Source organism: Agelaius tricolor, unplaced genomic scaffold, assembly GCF_023055355.1.
Source record: "Agelaius tricolor isolate 1412-34295 unplaced genomic scaffold, bAgeTri1.0.p SCAF_36, whole genome shotgun sequence".
NCBI classification, from domain to species: domain Eukaryota; kingdom Metazoa; phylum Chordata; class Aves; order Passeriformes; family Icteridae; genus Agelaius; species Agelaius tricolor.
In genome coordinates this window covers 2728131-2750989 of record NW_027269296.1, presented here as the reverse complement: position 1 = coordinate 2750989, position 22859 = coordinate 2728131, and the positions used below count along the sequence as shown (strand labels likewise).

Sequence of the window (22859 nt, the reverse complement as noted above, 5' to 3'; positions counted from 1 at the left end):
TCCCCCCCGTGTCCCCCTCGATGTCCTCTATGATCCCCCCCTGTGTCGCCCATGATTCCCCCCCTCGTGTCCCATGACTCCCCCTCAGTGTCCCTCCCGTGTCCCCCCCCCCCGTGTCCCCTCGGTGTCACCCCCCGTGTCCCCAGCCGCTGTCACTCCCCCCGTGTCCCCCCCGTGTCCCAGCCGCTGTCGCTCCTCCAGCGCTGCAGTTCCCTCGCTGTCCGCCAGGGGGCAGCCCCGCCCCGCCGCCCCCTCACGGCCGTGACCGGAACGGGCGGGGCCGGGCCCGGGTGAGCGGGGCCGGGGCCGGGTCCGGGGCCGGGCCCGGGTGAGCGGGGCCGGGCGGGGGTCCCTGCGGACCCGGGCGGGGGTCCCTGCGCGGCCCACGCGGGTCCCCATTCCCTGTGGCCATTGCTGAAGGCCCGGTGCGAGCGGGCCCGGCCGGTAACCGCCGGCAGGCATGTGGTCCGTGCTGTGGGCGGCCGTGCGCTCCAAGGCCCCGTACGTCACCTTCCCGGTGGCCTTCGTGGTGGGGCTGGTGGGCTCCCAGCTGGAGTGGTTCCTGCGAGGAGACCCCCCGGCCACGGCCCAGGAGGAGAAGAGCATCTCGGAACAGCGGGAGGACCGCAAGCTGCAGGAGATCGTGGGCGAGGACCTGACCAAGGTGGTGAGCCTGAAGGACAAGCTGGAGTTCGCCCCTCGGGCCGTGCTCAACAGGAACCGGCCCGAAAAGAGTTAATAAAGGGTGATTTGGGCAAAGGCGGTGCCCTGGAGCTGGGGATCCCCTGACACCTGCACTGCTTCCACCAGCCTCCCTCCTGCACCTGCTGCTCCTCACCCTGCCGGGCCCTCCGGAGGGTCAGGTTTGCCACCCCATGGATTTGCTCAAGGTACCCAGAACTCGGTGGCAGAGCGGGCAGGGAGCCGTGTGTGGAGATGGAGAGAGTCTGAAACTCCTCAGCTCTCACCAGGCCTGGCTCCTGCACCACAAAACACTCTCGGCCTGGTTCCATCTGTGTCTCCTCAGGTTTGATTTCTTCCATGGTGTGAAAGTAGAAGAAGTTTGGACCTGAGTGCCATGGGATGGGGTCAGGCTGACTGCCAGTGACAAGAAGAACTGCTGCCCTGCTTCCAGATCCCCTGTGGCTCTTGATGAACCCCAACACAGCCCCACGCCACAATGCGCTACAGCAGCCATGGAGCTCTCTGGGGACCCCCTCCCTGCATCATCCCACCCAGGAACGGTGACAGGGGGAGCTGAAAGTCTTGGTCCTGCTCCGTTGTGGTGCTCTGAGCGTGGTGATGTGTTGGGAATGGGGAGATCTCTGCCCTCTGCACAATAAACTTCTGTCAGTTCTCGGGCCTCTGTGTCTCCTGCATCAGCCCCAGCCCTGTCTCGGGGCATTTCTCTGCTCCCTGCATGTTCAAGAAGCAGCTGCTGCAGTGGGACAGATGCCATTGCTGTGCCTGGCCGGGCATTGGCAGCAGGGTGGTGGGCAGGAAGGAGGAGGAGGCACCAAATTCCCAGCCTGTGCTGTGGCTGTGCCTCCCTCCCGGCTCCCCCAGCTGCGTCATCTGCTTCCGTTTGACCTCTGTACCCCGAGGAGAAGGGCTGTGACAGCACAGGGTGGGTCCCAGGGGACGGGGGTCCCACTGGGGTGCTGAGCAGGGAGAGGCTGGCAGCAGGCACTGGCCGGTGTCCCCTCCAGGCTCAGGCATTGCTGGCACGGCAGGGACAAACCGCAGCCAGAGCTGCCTGAGCAGGGCCGGGGCCGGGGTTATCGCTGCCTCCTGCCTTGTTTTTTCCCGTGGTGCCTGAGCAAGGCCCCCGGCTCTGCCCCGGCCCGGCCTTCCCCTCCCGGGGACGATAAATCTGCCGTGCCGGTGCGAGCGCCGAGGTCAGCAGGCAGCCAGCACTCACACCGAGCTGTGCTGTGCCCCGGGGCCATTCCTGCCCCGCTGACAGCTTTACTGCCCTGCTCCCGGCTCTGTTTGCTGCCCGAGCTCTGTCCTGGGCTGGACTGCTGCCCTCGGCTGGGCTCATGGCCCACCGCCGCCGGGAACACTCTGACCTTTGCTGCGAGGGCAGCTGGGCCTCGGCAGAAGGTGCAGGAGGAGCCTGGGTGTGATTTAGAGCCTGTCCCAGCCCTGTGCCGCTGCCACCTCCCGCCAGCGCCCACCACGCTGTCCCCCGGCAGGCTGGCACTGTCCCCTGAAGTAGCCCCTTCCCCTTTGTCTCCTGCTTTCCCAGCCAGGCTGTGGGGTGACGGCTGTTCCCTATTGTGTGCTGTGGTGGGAATGGTCCTGTTCCTTCTCCCAGCTGGGACCAGCTCGGAAGCTGTCTGTGAAATGCCTTTGTTCACCCCGCGCCGGAGCGGCTCCCCCGGCTGTTTACAGCCCATTGATCCCCTCGTTCCCAGGCCCGGCCGGGCACAATCGGCCTTTGGGGGGGCCTCGCTGCCCCATTTCCTGCCCCATGCAGTGTCAGTCAGGGAGGCTGCTCCAGCACAGCGCTGGAGGGATGCCCCGGGCAAGGACTGAGCCCTGATGGTGACAGCTTGGGCATTGATGGCACCTGGCCGGCAGCGCCTGCCCTGCTCCCATCCCTGCCTGTGGCACTTCCAGATGTTTTCCGTGTGTCTGGGGATTCCCGTCCATCCGCCGGCATTGCTGCAGGTCTGTGGATTCCCGCAGGCGCTGGGACAGGGGTGAAGCCGCTTCCCTGACTCGTTGCCTTTTCTCCTAAGCCTCCAGTGCTGTAAACCCACCCTTCCTCCCATTGAATCCCAACAATGTGCCGCTTGGGAAGTGCCGGCGGGACAAGAATAGGAGCGGGCAGCTCTCAGGGCTAGAGCGAGCAGCCCTCATGGAGAGCCAGAGGAAGCTTTGCTGAATAAGCCATTATGGTAAAACCCTGCTCACAGCCACTCGCGTGCAAATGCTCGGTTTGGTGCAGGGGCTTTGTGATCCAGGCTGCTGTGAAGCCCTGCCTGCAGTGAGCCTGTCCCCAGGCAAGGAGTCCCACACCTGGCCAAGAGGTCAGTGTTTGGTGTGAGAGCATCTTCCAGCTTCAGGGATGTCCCTGCATCCATGACTACATGGTGCCATGGAGCAGGGGTTGAATCCAGCAGCCACAAGAACTCCAGGTCCCAGCCCAGCCTGTGGTGGCTGTACCCCAGGCTCCTAACTATCCTAGCTATCCTCTCAGCAGCCCTAGGAGGATGAATGGGACTCAACCAAACACAAATCCAAAAGATCCTAGCCTTTTCTTCCATCTCCCACCTAGGCTGGATAGCAACCATTATCATCTACAACCAGGGGCTCTTGGCATGGCTTCCCCATGGACCCTCTGTCCTGCCCAGGTCCTGCATTGCTCCTGGAATCCATCATGAACAGCTCATGAGAGGAGGAGAGCTGGTTTCCTCAGGCAGGATGCTGGCAGCGAGCTGTGCCCCAGCTCACTGAGGGGACTGGGACAGCTGCTGTGCTGGGGGGACAGTGACATCCCCCTGGCCATCCGGAACACCTGGATGGCTGCTCTGGATGTCCGGTTAGATCAGAGCAGGGATGCTCCAGCTGGGGATGAGGTGACCCTGTGCTGGCACAGGGATGTGTGACCGTGTTCACAGGGGTCCCAGGATGAGGGAGGAGATGAGGATCTGACTCCATGTTTCAGAAGGCTGATTTATTATTTTATGATATATATTATATTAAAACTATACTAAAAGAATAGAAGAAAGGATTTCATCAGAAGGCTGGCTAAGAATAGAAAAAGAAAGAATGGTAACAGAGGCTTGTGGCTTGGACAGAGAGTCCGAGCCAGCTGGGCTGTGATTGGCCATTGATTAGAAACAACCACATGAGCCCAATCCCAGATGCACCTGTTGCATCCCACAGCAGCAGATAACCATTGGTTACATTTTGTTCCTGAGGCCTCTCAGCTTCTCAGGAGGAGAAATCCTAAGGAAAGGATTTTCCATAAAAGATGTCTGTGACAGGGATGTCCCAAGGCCATCTGGGCCCTTCCTGCAAGGCCTGGAGTGATGCTGCTTTGTGAGGAAAGGAGCAGGGTGGGAGCTGGTGAGGAGAGCAGGGGCTGGCAGGGACTCACACTCTGGTGTCCCATCCTGGTGCAGTGCAGTGGCCCCAGGACACCCTGGACCTGTCCCCAGTGGGGTGACCCCGGGACACCCAGACCTTCCCAGAGCACGGCGTCCCCACAGCCCCAGGGCACGGCGGGTGCTCACCCCGGCTGTGCTGGAGAGCAAATAAAACATCCCTCAGCGTGTGTCCCACAGCCCCTGGAGACTTCTGCTCCCTCCCAGCCCAGGCTTTTCCCAGGCTCTGGTTTTGCCCTTTTTTGGAGAGCAGCCAAGTCTTTCCCAGCCTCCATGTCTCGCTTCCTGCTATGGCTCCCTCCATGCTGCTCCTGGAGGCTCCTTCTGTGGCCAGAAAAGGCCTTGAAGTGCCGTGGGAGAGGAGCAGCTCTGCTCTACACCAAGTCACGTCTCCCTCGAGCCATAGCTGGGGACAGCTACAGGGGAACATGTTCCCTTCCCATTCAGCCACAGAGGAATATGTTCCCTTCCCATTCAGCTACAGAGGAATATGTTCCCTTCCCATTCTCTTCCCATCAATCCCCAACGAGGGGATCAATGGCTCTTCCTGCAGGTACAGCTCAGGCTTGATCCTCAGTACTCCGGGACCACCGTGGGTCCTTGTTTTTAGGCCACATGGATCTTCCCATGCCACAAAAAGCCCCTGGCTCTGCTGGCAGCAGCCTCTGCTTGCCTGACGTTGCATCAGGATGATGCCCTGAGCTGCTGGCAGGGTTAGGAGCCATGCCAGGGTGGGCACAGGGTGCTGGGCACTGCAGTCCTGGTGCCTCCACACAAGGAAACGGCCGGGGGTGAGTGACAATGTCAGGATGCAGCTATTGAGTGCATTTCCTCCCTCCTGCAGTTCTCACACAGGGCTGCATTGTCTGCCATGCCCGTGCATGGAGGGACCCTGGTGGAGGGCTAAATATAACCCCAGGGAGGAAGGGAGCTCTGTGGGGTTTGCTTTTCCTTCACTGTGCACCATTGGAAAGGGCAGGATTATTCCTGGTTTGGGGTTGCCCCAATGGTGGCTGCCGTGGGCACAGAGTGCTGGGGTCAGGGCTCTGTGCCTGGCCTGGGAGGATGCTCCTGACTGCTCCCACTCCCCCTGAGGACACACCTGGGCATTGACAGGGCCCTGTGAGCAGGTGTGGCCATGCTGTGGCCCTGCCTGGCACCCTCCTGCCCAGCTCTCTGCCCTTCTTCCCCCTCAGCTGTGATTCTGCTCCCACCTCGGCTCTTCCTGAGTGGGTCAGATTTAGACACTTGCTGTTTGCTGTATGCTGGGAAAGGTTAAAAATAAACTCCTTGGTGCTTGGCCAGCACCTCAGGCAGAGCCTTTCAGGCAGGACACTCCTCTGTCCCAGGCCATGGCAGAGCTGAGCAGGGTGCCTGGCACAGACTGGTCCCAACTGGGAGGAGGGCAGAAACCTCCCTGCAGAGGAGCCCCAGGGCTGCTGGGGACTGTGACTGGCCTTAGACCAACATCCCCAGCAGGAATTGGGGTTCTGGGGAGTATGTGGTCCCTCCAGCACTGGCAGAGCTGCCTCAAAGTGTTTCCTAACTCTGGGGGTGCCCATGGGAGCCCCTCACTGTGCCAACGTGGGGCTCAGCATCATCATCCAGGGCCGGCTGTTGGGGGAGCGAGTGCCGTTCCCACAAGGGACCGGAGGGAGCTGTTGACTCAGGAGGGAGTGTGGAGGTGTGAGAAATGCCTGTCTGGCCTCTGTCTATCCCCGGGCTGTGCCAAAGGGCTCAGCCTGGGCTCTTATCAGCTCCAAACTTTTATTTGCCTAAGGGCTGCCCGCCCACCTTCTGGGAGGCTGCTGCCAACCCCAGCCCCGCTGCTGCCCCCTCCCCAGCCCGGCCCGCAGGTGAGCCCCTGGCTGTTGTTGTTGGCAGCACGTCCCGGCGGCGAGGGGGTCGCTGCAGCTGCCCCGAGGCACTTTGTCACAACACGGGAACAATGGTGGGACACGGAGCTGTGTTTGTGCAGCGCCTGGGCACTGCATTATCCACGCAAGGGGATTGGGGGGGGGGGGGGGGGGGGTCTCGGCTGTCTTGTTTTCCACCTTGCAGGGTCGCTAGGAAAAGCGTGATGCTCCCTCTGTGCCAACAAAAACAGGAGTCCAGGAGAGGGGAGGTGAGCCGGGGACACGGTGGTGGGTAAACATGGCATGGCTGCTCTGTTCCCTTTCACTGGGATGTGCCCTCCATTGTGCTGGGGTGGCCTGGCAGGTCCCAATTGGGCAACACTGGGAGCAGGGCAGGCTCCTTCCACAGCAGATCTACCCCAGCATCCTCCAGGAGGGCACAGGCAAGAGCTGGGAGCTGTTGATGTGCCCAGACCCCACCCCAGGGGGTTTCACCCCCCTCATCCCCAGCAGGGAGGAAGCCAAGGGTGGGCTTGGCTCCCAGCCCAAGGGCAGCATAGCTGGGTGCCTCCCTCCTCATTTCCTCCAGTGGCCGATGGCAATGATACTGCCCCATATCACCCATATTTCATTTTCTCCAGGGTATTTTTAGCCTGTCCCACCCTCACTGGAGAGGCCTTTGACAGAGAGCAGGCTCTGCTCTGGCCTAGCTTGGCTGGGGAAACTAAACAACAGCCCCAGCCACATTGTGTGCCTTTATCTGTGGCTCATTTCCACCTATTATGCAGCCACAAGCAGCTCTATGGCCTCTGCTGGGTTTATCTGCAGTGGAGGGAGAGGGGCTGAGCTCTGCTTTGGGCCACCACGAGCCTGGGATGTGACAGGTCTGTCAAAACCCTGAGTTAAGGCTGGCCTCAGGGGGACAAGAGGCCACAGCAGGGAGGGTTGTGCTTTCAGTGGGTGAGTGGCACCCACAGCATAACTGGGTGTTCACTTTCCCCTTCACCCCAGAGGACAGTATTTCCCCCATCTCAGCTCCAACCCCTCACCTGCCCTCTCAGAGGCAGCTGGAGGCTGCAGGAAGCACAGTCACACCTCCTTCACTTTTTCTCATTCATCCAACTTTATTCAACAAGATGCAACACAGAATCTGCCAGGGGAAGGGAAACAGTGCTGAGGGCAGTGCCCACACCCCACCCTCATGTCTGGGTCACACAGGACCTGCAGCCCCTTGGTCACAGCAGGACAATCCTCTCACATCATCAGTGGGCTGGGGAAATCAGGGTGACAGCTCCTGTGACAACAGATTGTCCTTCCAGTCCCCCCTCCCCAGCCCCTCAGCCCACAGCAGGAGATGACTAGTGCAAAGTAATAAAAACCCCAAAACTATCAGGTGCTGGGCTGATTCCTCCCTAAACCCCACAGGGCTCCAAAGTGCATGGCCAGGCTGGACACAGCTCCCCAAAGTCCCTGCAAACTGCACCTTTAAGGCAGAAACTCCATGCTCAGCCCAGCAGGTTAAAAATAACTTAAAGGCACACATCCCATGGGAAAGAGCCCAGGGCTGGGAGGGGAGGAACTCACACTCCTGGGTCACCCACAGTGACCCAGGGATCTGCTGGTGACAACAGAGCTGGCTTAACCCCTCCGTGTCCCATGGGGAGGGGGCAGCTTCTGCAGCAAACCCTGGGCAGGTGCCAGGGCCACTGGAACGGGATGGGGCTGGTGGCCAGGGTCAGTCAGTGCTGCCCCAGCCCAGCTTTTCCTGGCAGTCCCCAGCTCAGCCTGCTCCGTGTGGAGGCTGCAGACGAGCAGCTTCCCACGGCTGCGCTCCTGGCTCTGGGGTCTGGCTGAACCGCAGCTCCCAATGGCCAGCAACCTCCAGCCATGCCTTGGGGACAGCCTGTTCCACGGCGTGGCTCCAGGCCTTTCTCCCTTTCCCACGGCAAGGCACACAGGACACGCTGTCCCGGGGAACTTCGTGCAGTTTCCTTCCTTGCAGGGTCTGTGGGGGAAACCGGCGAGAGCTCCACGGCCGTGCTCCCGAGCGTCCCATCCCAATCCCAGGGCGGGCAGGTCTCTGGAGCCTCCGGAGGGGAATGTGTACAGCACAGAACCGGGCAGGAGGCGGCTGCCTGCCCACAGCCAGCACCTTCGCAGGCACAAGGGACCGAGGAGTGTCCCCCTGCAGGCCGGGGCCAGCCCGGCACTACACGTATTGCTTTTTGGAGGCTGAGCTCCCGGGCCGGCTGCCCGGCTTCTCCTCCGGGGCGGAGGCTTCAGCAGCCCCGGGGGCGTAGGGGTCCGACAGGGGCCTGCTGCCACCGCCCAGGGCCAGGTTCTCCTCGTTGCGGTAGTTGGCCCAGTTCTGCTCGCTGGAGAGCTTGTTGTAGGTCTGGTAGGAGGGTGCGTGGCTCTCGGCCATGGGCAGGAAGGGATAGTGCTTGGGAGAGTAGGGACTGGAGACCATGTCATCCACAAAGGTGTCCTGGCTCGGTCCAGCTGGCCCTGACACTTTCTTGATGTTGCTAAGGAGGCTCTTGCAGCAGAGGTGGAAGAGCTCCAGGAGGTTCAGGATTAAGGAGATCAGGCCCATCACCAGCATGAAGATGATGAAGATGCTCTTCTCGGTGGGGCGGGAGATGAAACAGTCCACCTGATGGGGGCAGGGGTCCCTCTTGCACACGTAGCGGGGCACCATGGAGAAGCCGTACAGGTACCACTGGCCCACGAGGAAACCGGCCTCAAAGATGCTCTTGCAGATGACGCTGGTGATGTACGTCCACATCAGCGCCCCTCGGATCTTGAGCCGCCCGCTCTCTGTCATGTAGATCTTGGACATCTTCTTCTCCAGGGCTGCCAGGGCCTGCTCGATCTTGGGGTCCTTGCTGTGCACAGCCCGAAGGTCGCTCTCCCGCTTCTTCAGCTTCTCCTCCTTGCGGGAGAGATAGACGACGTGGCCCAGGTAAATCAGGGTCGGGGTGCTGACAAAGAGGAACTGCAGCACCCAGTAGCGGATGTGGGAGATGGGGAAGGCTTTGTCGTAGCAGACGTTGGTGCAGCCCGGCTGCTTGGTGTTACACACGAAATCCGACTGCTCATCCCCCCACACGGACTCCCCGGCCAGGCCCAGGATGAGGATGCGGAAGATGAAGAGCACGGTGAGCCAGATCTTCCCGATCACCGTTGAATGCTCCTGGACTTGGTCCAGCAGTTTCTGCAGGAATTCCCAGTCACCCATCTTCTAGGAACCCTTTGCCTCTGTCAGCAGAGAGAGGACAGCAGCCACGTCAGCGCCCTGTTCCCATGCTGGGGAGCACAGGGCAGATGTGACCACCCAAACCTTGCTTTTTCAGGATATAGCTGCTCTGCAGAGTGTCCCAGCAAACCCTCTGAGGAACATCCCACTTCTGAGGGAGGGAGGGTTCCAGGCAGCGTTTAGGAGCCCCAGAGGGCTCCTCCTACACAGTGCAGGAACAGGGAGCTGGGAGAGACAGGGATTCTCCCCTCCCAACGGCACCCACAGCTCCTCGTGGCTCTCGAGGCCCCTCTGGGGACAGCTCGCACCCACAGTGGGGCTTTGGGGCTGCCCAGGGAGCTCAGGGCACCTGAGAGGAGGCACCGTGGGGGCTCACGAATTTGCTGCTGCCTTGGTTTTCCCAAAAAGCAGAGAGCAGGATGGAGTGGGGAAGCACAACCCCTTGGGGTACAGCTGCCACCCCGATGCCTATTCAGGGCTCACCCCAAACTGAACGGCCAGCCCCTCAGTATCTCCCTTGCTGCGGGGCGATGGACACCCAGCCCCAGTCCCCTCCCATGGCCAGGGGATCCCCAGCACCGCTCACCACCCTGCTGCCACTCCCGGGACTCTGGGCAGCCAAGCCCGGCTGTGAGGGAGGGACAGAGCGGCCGCAGTCCCGGCTCCTCATTAACCGCTGCTAATTTAGCACAGAAGTGCCGGCTATGCCGCTAAAGGAACCCCGGCAGCGGTGGGGTGCCCTGTTCCCAGCGCGGTATCTCCGAGCGGTCCCGGTGTCCCCGAGCGGTCCCGGTGTCCCCGCGGTGCCCGCACTCACCTCCGCCGCGCCGGGCACGTCCCGCGGGGCTCGGGCCGCGCTGAGTGAGAGGGGTCGGCCCGGGAGGCTCCGCTTATTCGGGGCCCGGGGAAGCCGGAGGAGGAGCGTGGGCAGGAAACTGGGGGCCGGGGCCGAGCTGCAGGTGTGCGGGCCGCCCCCTCCCGCGGCCCCCGGAGCAGGGGGCGGCCCCGGCGGGCGGGGCGGGGGCGGCCGGACCCGTCGGGGCCGAAGCTGGGGGGGAACGGTGGAAGCTCGGGTGCCTCTCACACTCTCATCTACGGCTGCGGGTCCGCCACTGGGCAAAGCCGCCGAGCCAGAGACCCCGGGATGCTCCGTCCGTTCCCCGCCGGTGTCCCGGGGATGTTCCGTCCTTGCCCGCCCCGCCCGGACCGCGGCTATGGCGCTCGTGGTTTGCCCCCGAGGGTCCGTGCGGCGCGGCGGGCGCTGGGTGGTGCTGGAGCCCCACCGGAGCCCGGCTGTCGTCCCGCATCCCGCCGGTTCCCGGGATGAACCGCACCGTGCCTGGCTCCCATCCCGTATCCCGCAGGATCCCGGGCTGAGCCCCACCGGAGCTCAGTTGTGATCCCGCGTCCCGCCGGTTCTCGGGATGAACCCCACCGGAGCCCGGCATGAACCCAACCGGAGCCCGGCTGTGATCCCGTATCCCGCAGGCTCCCGGGCTGAGCCCCACCGGAGCCCAGCCCCACCGGAGTCCCGCATCCCGCCGGTTCCCGGGATGAACTGCACCGTTCCTGGCCCCATCCCGTATCCCGCAGGCTCCCGGGCTGAGCCCCACCAGAGCCCAGCTGTGATCCCGTATCCCGTCGATTCTCGGGATGAACCCCACCCGAGCCCGGCCGGGAAGTCCCGCGCAGGTTCCAGACAGAGTTTTGCTGTCGGGGCTCTCAGCACACCCCGGTGCGGCTGTGAAACGCGAGCGAGCCGAGCGGGGCTGGGAACAGCCGACCCTCTGCTAGTGCTGCTTAAGGAGAGATTAAATGGAAATCATTTCTATTTATTGTAATATTTATCAAGGTTTAGTAAATAATTGATGCTCATCCCTCCTTGATTTCCTTGGGGGCCAGCGTGAGGTTCTGCTGAATTAAAGTTTAACGACGCGTGACAAGCTGGGAGAGGCGGAACGGGCGGACGTGAGCTCGGCTGTGGGCTCGACCAATGCCCAGCTCAGACAGATGAGAAGGACCTGGCTGCACGCTCCTGAGGAACCTCTGCAAATCCATGTCTTCTGCCCTCACCAGTCCCCCAATTTCCAGCATGCAGAGCAGATTTTGGTGTCTCCAAACACGACATTTATTGAATTTTTGGATCCGTAGCTTGTGCCAGGTGTGATGTGCATCTGAGGTGAGGGGGGACACAGAGGCACCAAGAGAAGCAGCAGAGCCAGCAAAGGCTTTTGGGCAAGACACGGCTTGGTGCTTGTGTGAGCCAAGGGGGAGAAATAGCAAACTGGGCAAACTGGGCCAGCAGAACAGTTGCCAACAAACTGGAGCCCTGGTCCTCTGTCATTACTTTGGGTGCATGAAGAGAGCTCTGGCCACGGAGCCCAGAATTCCTTTGGTTTCTTGGTACAAAAGAAAGCAGTGCATGAGTCACAGCTCTTCACGGTGAGCTGGGAGGACTGGCATGCACTGGGTGACACCAGCCCTGGCTGGGCACCAGCTGGGGGCACTCACACCCAGCATGGGAACAGCAGAGCTGCAGGACCCAAGAGAAGCTCTGGACACAGGGAGGATCTGCGTGCTGCTGTGATGTCCATGCTTGTGGCACTGCCACCTGCAGAGCTCCAGGGCTGCCCTTGCCTTACCTGTGTCTGCTCAGGCACCCGTGGGTCTCTCTCCAGGGACATTACTTTGTTGGGTTTAGTCAGTTTTCACACAGGTCGACTCTTGAGGGTTCAGGGATTTGCCAGGCTGGAAAAGCCAAGTTGAGGGGAATGTGAACCAGCTGGGATGGGTGAGGTCACAGCTCTTCTCCTCTGTGGGAAGAACAGACACCCTCAGTCATGGCCACAGGCAGCCAGCACCCACCTGCCACCGAGCGTGTCCACACCACTGGGACAGCCGGGGATGTGCCCGTGGTCCCAAGCAGGAGAGCTCCCATGGATGTGTCCCCCTCCCCTTACAGCCACTGAGGTCCTGGTTGAAGAGTCTGGTGGTGACCCGTGGTGCCAACCATCCCTGGCACATACCAGGACACTTCTTCCCCCACCACCCTTCCCAGCACCCCTCAGAGAGCAGTCAGGGCTGCCACACACCTAGGCTGGGACTTGCTGTCCTTCTCCTCTGACTTGACGTGGCAGTGGCAGGTGGAGGCCTTGCTGTAGCTGACGGAGCGCTTGGTGGATTTCCTCCACTTCCTTGTCCTCTGGACAACTCGCTTGAAGATGAGGTAGAAGATCTCACAGACGGTGAGGATGATGCAGATGGAGGAGGCTCCAACCATGAAATAGGTGAAGACCCTTTTCTCGGTTGGCCGAGCGATGTAGCAGTCCACGGTGTTGGGACAGGGATCCACGTTGGTGCACTTGACCAGCCGTGGCAAATCGAAGCTGTCCCACATCTTGTGGAGGAGGTAGAGGAACAGGATCTCTATGATGAGCTTGAAGAAGAGGCTGAACAGGTAGGTCCACCACAGCCCGCCGTGCTTCTTGCCCGTGTTGCTGTAGAGCTTGGGGCAATTCTCTCCGTTCTTCTCCCGGTTCTTCCTCTCGCGGTCCTCCCGGTAGGCCACGTGCATGATGACCAGGAGGGAAGGACAAGTGACAAAGATGAGCTGCAGGGCCCAGAGGCGGATGTGGGAGACGGGGAAGAAGTGGTCATAGCACACGTTGGTGCAGCCCGGCTGCCGCGTGTTGCAGTCAAAGTCCTTCTGCTCATCACCCCAGACCTTCTCGGCCGCCACCACGTAGACCAGCACACGGAAGACAAAGACCATGGAGAGCCAGATGCGGCTGAAGGCTGTGGAGTACTTGTTGACCCCGCTGAGCAGCCCCTGCAGCGTTTTCCAATCCATGGCAGCTGATGGAGACCGGAGTCACCCAACCTGGAGAGGCAGAAGGAGCAATGGAGGCACCACTGGGGCTGCACATCTCTTGCTGCACTAACTCTCACTGACCTCTGAACCCTCTCCCCTGCCACATTACACTCATCTAGGATGGGGGCTCTTCACCCCTGCAGACAGTAAAGCCCATCCTCACACTCCTGGTGACAGAGGTGACTCAATCGCTCTGCACTTCCTTCTGACAGAGCCTTTGCTGTCAGGAATGAGCCACCCGGCCAAGTCCCTGCCACCAGCCCTGTGCCTGATTGTGTGTGCTGGTGCAAAGTGGCAGCACGATCTGCTGGAGCAGGCCAGGATCACCAGCCAAAGGGGAAATGGCTGCTCCTGTCCCAGCTGGTGTGCTGGCACGTGCCAGGGACCTGTTTTCTGTCTCACAGGTGATACCTGAGGCAGCCCAAACAGAGGTGACAGTGGGCCTGCAGAAAGTGAGAGTCCGTGTGTGTCACAGTCCGTGTGTGTCACAGTCCGTGTGTGTCACCCTGGCCAGCGCTCTGCTCCTGCTCCGGCAGCAATGCCGGAGGTGCCGATGGCCAAACCGGCTCTGCAGCTCAGCCTGGGGCTGCCCTGTGTGAGGAGGGAGACATGCTAAGCCTGACCCGGAGCTTTACTGCACCTGGATTTACAAACCCAGGTGGTTTTTACAACCCTCTGGGCTGTGAAGGTGTCTGCCCTGGCAAAGGGATTCACAGAACACTGGGTGTCTCCCACTTTTAAGGAATTGCTGCTGCCTCTTGCCCACCCAGTGCCTTCCAAGACGTACCTGGAGGAGGCTCAGGCTCCTTCCCCGCTCACCGGGGGCTGTGGGGTGGGGAGTGTCCAGCACGGGGCATAGCCAGGGCACGATGGCAGAGTGGAGATCAGGGTCCTCTCATCCACTGCACTGCGGTGTCCCAGGGCTGTGGGGTGGAACAGAACCTGGAGCACTGCCTGGAGCCCATGGAACACTCTGGGACCCTGTCCTTGGCCAGGGCCACCCCACAGCAAACCCCGAACCTGTGGCTGTGCTCCCACACTTCTGGCCCAGGGACGCACCAGGAAGGGTGGCTGGGCTGAGTGGCCCCAGGCTGGGGTCCCTGGGGTCCCATGTGCCAAGTGCCAGGGCTGTGCCTCTGCCCATGCCCACACACCTTCGCTCACCACCCTGTCTGGAACCAGATCTTCCTCCCTAGCAAACCCTTGGCTGGGAGTCAGGGTGGGGAGCAATCACCGCGTTCCCACCCAACCCTTGGATTTAAAACTGGGAGAGGGAAGCTGCTGTTTTCCCCCAAAAGCTGGCGGAGATGGAACCTGGAGACTCTACAGCCCCCAGTGCCAGCCTGCTACTTCACCCACAACCCCAACCCTGGTGCCAGCGAGACCAACCCAGCACCCACCTGCCCATAACCCACCTGCCCAGCACCTGTGTGCCCAGTGCCCAGTTCAGCCCAGCGCTGGCTCCACTCATGGGCCCGCAGCGGGGCAGGAAGGGGCTGTGATCTCCGTGCCAAGCTCTGTGCCAGTCCCCGTGGCAGCGGGTATGTGCAGCACTCCGTGAGCCCCCACGGGCTGCCCGCTGCTGGATGGCAGCCAGGCAGAGCAGGGGCAGCTCTCAGGAGTGCTCAGCTGTGCCGGCAGTGCCCGTTTGCCTCCCGCAGAGCCTGGCACCTTTGCCAGCCCCCGGGATGCCAACCCACTGCGTCACTGCCCCGTGTGGGCGCAGGGCGTTGGACCCGGCAGCGCCCTGCTCCCACCTGGGCTGCGAACTCAGCAGAAACACTTTTCTCCAGGGGTCTCTCTGCCCCTTTTGGGAGTGGGACAGAGGTGGCCATGGGGTGGCCGTTGCTGCTCCTTGGGGTGCCACGCCGTGCCATCCCCCTTCATCGCCCCTGGCACGGCCTGTGGGGTCTTGATGTGGCACTGTGTGATGTTGGGATCCCCACTTCCGACCCCACAGCCACAGCACCACCCCGTTACACCTTAGAACAGCTCCCACCTGTTACCCTGCAGGGCTGTCCCCCCTCCGCCCTGGCAGCCCCAGAGCGCCCTGTGCCCCAGCAGGTACCTGTCCAGGTGGGAGAGCCAGAGGAAGGTCTGGATCAGATGGAGGAAGCTCCTTCCCAGCCTGAGCCCTCCTGCACACGCAGGGTTTGAGTGTGCAGGGGAGGGGAAGGGTGGTTGGTTTGGTTCCCAGTAACTGGGTGAGTCTGGCAAACAGCTCCGGAGAGGCTCTGGCTGCACATGCACACACACGCTCGGCTCCAACAACAAAAGGCAGGTCAGATCCCGCAGGGAGATCGGCACAGACGCATTCCTCCACAGGAAACTCCTTCCAGGTGATGTCCCATCCCTGCAGGGCACTGCAGACTGGCAGCAGGGCCAGAGACCCCGCAGTGTCCCCCAGCTGTGGGCCCGCCAGCAAGCAGGGCTGAGCGTCCCAGATTACGCAATTGCAACCCACTTTTGAAATGATTTTGCCTTAGTAATAGTTTTGCAACAGCTCATCGGTATCTCCAACCTACAGGAACTCGCAGGCACCGCCCTGGCGGGGCCGGTGTGGCCAGGTGGGACCTTTCCCATCGAGCAGGGTGGCACCAGGGTCCCCGTGCAGCCGGACCCTGCTCTGCTGCTGCCTCGTGCCGCACCCCCGTGGCACCTGCGAGGTGTCCCTAAGGGGGATGTGATGTCCCTCTGTGCCTCTCCCCAGAGCACCCGGGGGCTTCCAGGAGGCTGAGTCAGCCCCATCCCACCGGATATCCCATGGGTAGATGCCTGTGCCCAGGAATGTGCTCACCTGGTTTCTAGAGTGCCCCGAGGCTTCCCTGGAATCCTCCGGCACACCCTGGGGCCGATCAGCCGTGCTGGAGCCACCTGGGCACCTGGCCAGGGCCACCCCTCCCATGGGGACACGGACACGTTTGAGGAGCCCCGGGCTGCTTGGTGCCTGCAGGGATTTGCTCCCTGCTCTCCTGGCAGACAAGGAGCCACTTGCCCCGAGGCTTTTTTGTCTCCAGGAGGGCAAATAAAGCCAGTGAGGGTTTGCCAGGCTGGGGACAATGGATTGGGAGTTTAGGAGACTCAAAGCAAAGCCAGGTGGCAGCCTGGGGGTGCAGGATGGGGTGAGCCTGGAGGAAGGGACAGCCACAGGCACCCCAATCTCATCTGAGAGCCACGCAGAGGCTCTGGAACTTTCCTTCACCTCGGAGCTGCCCGGATCAGGAATTTGAGCTATGTTGATGCAGAGAGCCGGTGTGGCAGGAGCTCAGCAGGAATCTGGGGGCTGTGGGCTGTGAGGTGGAAAAGCCTGGGGAGGGGGAAGTTGCCAGAAGCGCTGGCAGCTCTGATTCCTCGCAGAGGCAGCTGCTCCCTGCCCCACGGGCAAACCCTGTAAGGGCCAGGTGGAGAGAGGGGCCGGATCCCCCTGGGCAGCCTCTTGCCTGCAGTTTTGGAATTTCTGGAGCGGCCCTGTGGTCACGGTGAGAGAGTTCAGGCGCATTTGGCATGGGCAGAAGATCACCCTCAGGCAGTTGGGTGGGGAGCTGAAACAGCCCATGCTTTGCAGTGCTGGAAATGCTGAGCTGGCTGTTTGGGTGAACCCATAAATCCATCAAGGGGCACATCCCTGCGCCCCCGCTGCCATCCCTCTGCCAGTGTGGGTGCAGGGACGAGGTGCCAGCGTGGTTCTGCAGATCTCAGCACTTGGGAGCTTAAGGGCTATGCCCAGGACCTGTCACCCTGGGGCCACCCTGCTCCAACACAGCAGGGTGACAGCTGAGAGGCCTCAGGGCCAGATGTGAACACCCAGGGACTTAGGGAGGCCCAACCTTGACTCCTCCATGAAGAAAAAGCCCAAACTGTGGAGCTGGATGCCAAGCCAGCAGGAAAAGCTCAAACATAAAACCCTTTTTAGAAGGGTCTTAAATGGAGCATGGCAGGACTGTGCCTGCCAACAGCTGTCCCCCTGCAGGGCCACATCCCCAGGGATGAGACTCCCCCAAGAACAGGGGCAGAGGAGTCATGGGGGCCTGGGAGCTGGCAGCCAGGGCTGGACATAAATCAGAGAGATTCTCCTCAATTCCCAGCAAACAGGCAGGTTTTGGCCAGGGCAGAAACAAGCCCAAGCTGGGGAGGCCAATTTACCCTGACCTGTGCATGCAATCCCCTCCACATCCCTGCCTGGGCTGCAGTCAGTGGTGAGTTTCTTTAAAATCCCCTCACCCCAAGGTTTCAGAGGTCTTCTGGGACTCTACAAGCACATACAGGGAATTTCCTGTGTGAGGACACAAAATCTGGGAAATATTCAGCTTTTATTGTGACACACCCTCTGGTTTGCTGACTCTGGTCCTGCCTCTGCATTCCAGGAGATATCCCAGTACCCAGACCCCCATTTTTGGCACCAATATCAAAAGAAGCAGCTGAATGCTTCAGTTTTTCTGGCTGACTGCTGCTTATCCCAAGCCTGGATGGTGCAAGACACTCAGAGCTCTGCAATGTTTGCTCTGAGCATGACAAAACAGCACAACAACACCCAGCAACTGGATCTTCAGGTGTCTCTCAATGAGCAGCAGCTCCAGCTGTGCTTTGGTGTGCAGAGGTGGCACAGGGAGCTTTTTCTGGGGCTCATTTCTGTCCCCATTAGTGCCTGCACAGGGGAACTCCTCGGGGTTTCACTCTCCATCCTGGAGCAGGAGTGGCCAACCTTGCTGGAAAACAAACAGCCCAGCCCATGCTCTTTAATTCGGGGCAATGGCTCGCACACAAAGAACAACTTGTGTCCTCTGACGTGATGCACTTCATAAAGAAAACTTTCAAGTGGATAATCCAGCAGCAGGAGTGGATGGAAGGAAGGCAGTGCCAGCACAACTTCCCCTGAGAAGTTGAAAACATTCTTATTTCATCATCTGTACCGATGTATTTGATTTGTACATCTGATAATACAGATGTATTTCCCCATCTGTGTCTCTGACCCCAGAGGTCCCCAAACTCAAGGAGCTGCTGTGGGCTCAGAGGGCTCAGTGCCTGTGGCCAGGATTCTCCCAGGGCTTCTCCACCATCCTCACCCTCACCAGTGGCTGGTTCAGTCCCAGCAGTGCTGCAGCCCCACCTGCCCTTGGCTTCCCTTCAGCCCTGCCTGTCCCCAGCAGCCCCTCAGCCTCCCATCCAGCTGTTGGAAAGAACTCAGTTTTGCCCATGGAGGGTCCCAGCTGGATCACTGCAATGATCTGTCACTGAGAATGGCCTCAGTCACATAATAAAGGACACAGAGATGGTGTCCCCTCACCACCTGTGCCACATCCTTTGGGACAGAGCCAGGGAGCGCTGGCACTGTCACTGCTTATGGAAAAAATAATTATCACACCCTCTGAGCAGAGCAAAACCAGTAACAGATCGAGCTGCATGTTCAGTGTTAATGTTACTTGTGAGTGCATTTGCCATGAAATTATTGTTAATTATTCATGCCAGCTAATGCTCAGCTGCTCTGGTGGCCTCGGAAGTGGCAGCACCGCCCGTGTCACGGCCGAACGCGATCTATTACAACAACAAACGAGATCAAATTCTGCCATTTAATGTCATTGTTTAATCAATGCTTGGGGTGTTTTCCTCTCCTGTGTTTGGCTGTTTTGCTCAGGTGTTTTGCCCTGGCCAGGCAGGATGATCCAGCAGCCCACAGCGGGCTCTGCCTGCCTGGCCGGATCCTGAGCTTCACTGTGGTGGCTGCAGCACCCGGGACCTGCTCTTGTCCCCACTCAGCTAATGAGTGTTATTAATGACAATTGCGTCAGTCTGAGGTGGCCCTGACACCCACGGAGTGGCTGATGTAGGATGAGAGGTAGGGAGAGGGGTTTCCTGGGGGATCAGGGTGTCTGTCCTGGCTGGTACAGGCTCAGAGTGTGGGCACCGCTGTCAGTTCACAGCTGCCATGGAGCTGCTGCTCCTGGCACTGCCAGGGACAGCACGTGTTCGACAGCCCCTGCTTTACCCCAAATTCAGCAGGATGATGTAAAGTGCCTTTCCCAGGACAGGAGAGGCAGAGACCCCTCAGGCACAGCCCAGCTCCAGGGTGCTGCCACCCTCAGCACTCCTGCACTGGAGCACAGAGGAGGAAGAGCAGCCGGGAAGCTGCAGGCCAGGCAAGCAGCTCCTGCTTCCTCCTGGGCAGCTCTAGGAACCAGCCTCATCCTTGGACAGCGTGCTGGGACAGGAGGCCGTGAGCGGGGTGGTGGCCGTGGGGGGTTTGCAGTCAGCCCCATGGAACCCCTGCTCACCCGTGCCCACAGGATTGGCACAGGAGACAGGGCAGTCGTGGCTGCTCTGCCTGCTGTCCCCTCCTTCGGCATTCAGGCACTCGTGGCACCGCTTCCCAATCAGGTAGGTGGCCTCGATGAGGTTCAGCACCACGCAGACGCAGGTGGTGACCACCATGAAGAGGGTGAAGATGTTCTTCTCGGTGGGCCGGGAGATGAAGCAGTCCACCACGTTGGGGCAGGGCGGCAGCTCGCACTTCACCACCCGGGGCAGGGTGTAGTTCCTGTAGAGGCGGAAGAAGATGTAGAGAAAAACCAGGTCCACACTGGCCTTGAAGATGAGGCTGAGCAGGTACGTCCACCAGAGCCCGCCCCGCTTCTTGCCAGGGTTGGGATAGATGCGGCGATAATTGTCCCCTTGGCTCTCACGGAGCCTCTCCTCCTTGGCCTCCCTGTAGGCCACGTGCAGGAGGACCAGGAGGGACGGGCAGGTCACCAGGATGAGCTGCAGGGCCCAGAGGCGGATGTGGGAGACGGGGAAGAAGTGGTCAAAGCAGACGTTGGTGCAGCCCGGCTGCCGCGTGTTGCAGTCAAAGTCCTTGTGGTCATCGCTCCAGACCTTCTCGGCTGCCACCAGGTAAACCAGCAGGCGGAAGATGAAGACCAGGGAGAGCCAGATGCGGCCGAAGGCTGTGGAGTACACATTGACAGCACGGAGCAGCCCCTCAAACCAGCCCCAGTTCATGGCTCCCCAATCCTCTTAGCCAGCCTGGGAAGAGAGGAAACACCGTGACACTGAAGTGTGGATGTCATGGGACACAGAGAGAGAAACAGCAAGAGAGGAACAACAGCAACTTCTCACAGCGGCTTGTGGGAAGTTTTCAGGGGCTAGAAAGATGTGATAACTTGTTAACTATAAACAATTTGCAAGTAGTGTTTTTTGACTTAATTTTCTGTTCCTCTCAAAGACAGTGTGTAAGGAAGATGTTTCTGTTAGGTAGCCAATAGAATAAAATCTATCATACCGCTCCATAAAGCCACGGGGTTCTTTTAAATAAAGCCTTTTTTGCCTTTTCTACAATCCTGCCTCTCACCTCGGCACAAGAGTGACACTGAAGCAGCAGCAGTTCCCCACTGGAGCCCCCGTGTGCCTCAGAGCACTGAGCCCTGCTCCTGGGGCCACCTCTGACCTGTGCTGGCATGCAGGGACACCACAGACGGCACTGACCTGCTCCAGGTGACACCACTGATAACACCGACCTGCTCCAGGTGACACCATTGATAACACCGACCTGCTCCAGGTGACACCATTGATAACACCGACCTGCTCCGGGTGACACCACTGATAACACCGACCTGCTCCAGGTGACACGTCTCCTCCAAGCACTGTCCCCTACTCTGGGCACCTGACACCACTCGAGGTTTCTGCCGCAGCCACAGCATCCTGCAGCCACCTCCGGTGCTCATTGCCCATCCCGCCCCAGCTCCCGCCTCGTTGCCCAGGTATTTGTTATTCATTTCCCTTACGTTGCCAAGCCTGGCCCAGGCAGACAACAAATAGGAGCAGCCGGGGCGTGACTCACCGGGCTGCGCTGTCCTCTCCCACCGCTGGAATCTGCCCGGTGCCGCCGCTCCGTGTGCCCACGCCGTGCCCAGGGGGCACCGGGGAACCCCCGGCAGGGCAGAGGCAGCGGCTGGGCTGGGGGGCTGCACAGCCCCTGCAATGCCGAGGGGCTGCCGTGGGGCCGGGCATCCAAAAAAACCGATTTTCACCGACCCCAGGCACCTGCGTGGCCGATTTGAGCCCGGCTTGCATCGTGCCGGATAAACGCACACCCTGCAAAGACTCCCAGGGCTGCGTTTGGCGCTGGATCTCCTTAAATATTTTGCCTACCAGTGGAATAACAAGATTCCCCCTCGCCGAGGGGTGAATACATCCCACAGCTCAGCCAATGCACCCACCTGCAGGACTGGAGCGGCCACGGAGCTCCCGGTTCTCGTCCCTCCCTGGAGGAACGCGCACACCCCAAATTCCTCCTTCCCTGTGCACGCTGCCGTGCCCGTCTCCCTGGTGCCAGGCTGGGCAGAGGCTCTTCCCCAGCGCCCTCCCCACGCTCTCGGGGCCGGGGGTCGCGGCAGAGGGGGTCCCCAGGCCGCTCACCTGCGGGTGTCCCTCGGCAGCGCTGCTGCAGCCTGCCCAGGGCAGGAGAGCATCACCCGGCCCCAGAGACTGCACATGAGTCACCCCCGCGCTCCTGGGAGCGAGGAGGAGATTCCCGGGGGAAGGGACGAGGCTCCAGGCGGATCCCCACGTGTCCCGTGGAAGATTTCCAGCCAGATTTCCCGAGGCGAAGGGCGGCCCCGCACGCAGCGCTGCCGTGCCGGGAAGGGCCGAGCCGGCTGCTCCGCCGTGGGGAGGGGTGGGAGCTCAGGGCTGGCTGTCCTCGGCTTCTGCAGGGATGTTCAGCACTACCCGGGGTCCCTCCATGCCTTCCCTGCACCCATCTCCCCTCGCTCCAAAGTGGCCGAAGCCCTGGGAGCGCCCCCCTTCTCAGCTGAACAGCACCCTTTATAATCCTGTTTGATTGAACCTTTGCACCATGGCAATAATTTAGCATTTATCCCTTGCCACCCTCTATTAAATGGGTGGTAGTTGATAATTTCACTGGTAATTAATTAACTGCTCACCTGTGCACCCCTCACCTGCAAGCTGGCACAAGTTTCTTCCCCATCCACCCCTCCTTGATACCAGAATCTGAACCCCCAGCTCAGAGAACCCCTCTGGGAGGTCTGGCCCCCATCTCGCAGCTGTGGGGTGCAGGGATGGGGGTCAGAGGGGAGGGGAGTCCAAGGAGGTGTGGGGTGCAGGAGTTCAGGTAGAGCTGGAGTCATTTGAGGAGCAAACACACATTTCATTTGCAATTCTGCTGGGGTTTAAAAAAAAAAATGTAGAGAAACAAATCTAAACAGCTGTAAAGTAAATTACCAGTGTTTGCGGATGGCTCCAGGGAAGAGTTCTGCAGTTTGAAATCAAACAAGCCCATTTTTATTTTTTTTTTAATTTTTTTTTTAACGTGCCTGTGTAGTGGCTGTGCTGGGAAGGGGGGTCCCAGGGGCTGTGTCCCCCACACAGGCAGGGAGGACCCAGAGCAGCACCCACCCAGCAGCACCCAGTGGTGGGTGGGGGGATGTTCTGCCCCGGGTACCCCTAATTTTGTGGGTGTCAGAAGTGGCTCTTTGTGTCTTTCTGGGTTAAAATCCCCTCTTTTGGGGACTGCCAGGTGTGATGGGTGGTTTCTGCTTTGGGTAGAGCCCCTCCATCCCTCCACAGGTGAGTCCCCAGTGCAGGGGACACAAAGGTGTATTAATGGCAGCACTTTATCTTCCAGGAACAAGCCCCATTAGTACATTTTCACTACAACATGAAATATTAATAACACTTTGCATTTATATAGCGTCATTCATCCCGCAGTCACCAGCCAAGCTGCTGACATGAATCAAACACTG

General features: G+C 60.3%; 4 protein-coding genes across 4 annotated transcripts; 1 reads left to right on the top strand and 3 right to left on the bottom strand.

The window, feature by feature from the left end:
• Positions 1 to 259: 259 nt before the first annotated feature.
• On the top strand, positions 260 to 1356 carry SMIM12 (small integral membrane protein 12). Its single transcript, XM_071453141.1, has 2 exons — positions 260 to 890; positions 1028 to 1356. Exon 1 carries the CDS (start codon positions 461 to 463, stop codon positions 737 to 739), a length of 279 nt encoding a protein of 92 aa, XP_071309242.1. The 5' UTR covers positions 260 to 460; the 3' UTR covers positions 740 to 890; positions 1028 to 1356.
• A 5764-nt stretch (positions 1357 to 7120) lies between these two features.
• On the bottom strand, positions 7121 to 10181 carry GJA4 (gap junction protein alpha 4). Its single transcript, XM_071453213.1, has 2 exons — positions 10051 to 10181; positions 7121 to 9235 (listed from the first exon to the last, which is right to left on the bottom strand). Exon 2 carries the CDS (start codon positions 9213 to 9215, stop codon positions 8184 to 8186), a length of 1032 nt encoding a protein of 343 aa, XP_071309314.1. The 5' UTR covers positions 9216 to 9235; positions 10051 to 10181; the 3' UTR covers positions 7121 to 8183.
• A 2116-nt stretch (positions 10182 to 12297) lies between these two features.
• On the bottom strand, positions 12298 to 13083 carry GJB3 (gap junction protein beta 3). Its single transcript, XM_071453082.1, has one exon. It carries the CDS (start codon positions 13081 to 13083, stop codon positions 12298 to 12300), a length of 786 nt encoding a protein of 261 aa, XP_071309183.1.
• Positions 13084 to 19269: 6186 nt separating this feature from the next.
• On the bottom strand, positions 19270 to 20820 carry LOC139602882 (gap junction beta-5 protein-like). Its single transcript, XM_071453083.1, has 2 exons — positions 20709 to 20820; positions 19270 to 20121 (listed from the first exon to the last, which is right to left on the bottom strand). The coding sequence occupies exon 2, from the start codon at positions 20095 to 20097 to the stop codon at positions 19270 to 19272; it is 828 nt and encodes a 275-aa protein (XP_071309184.1). The 5' UTR covers positions 20098 to 20121; positions 20709 to 20820.
• Between the last annotated feature and the right edge of the window lie 2039 nt (positions 20821 to 22859).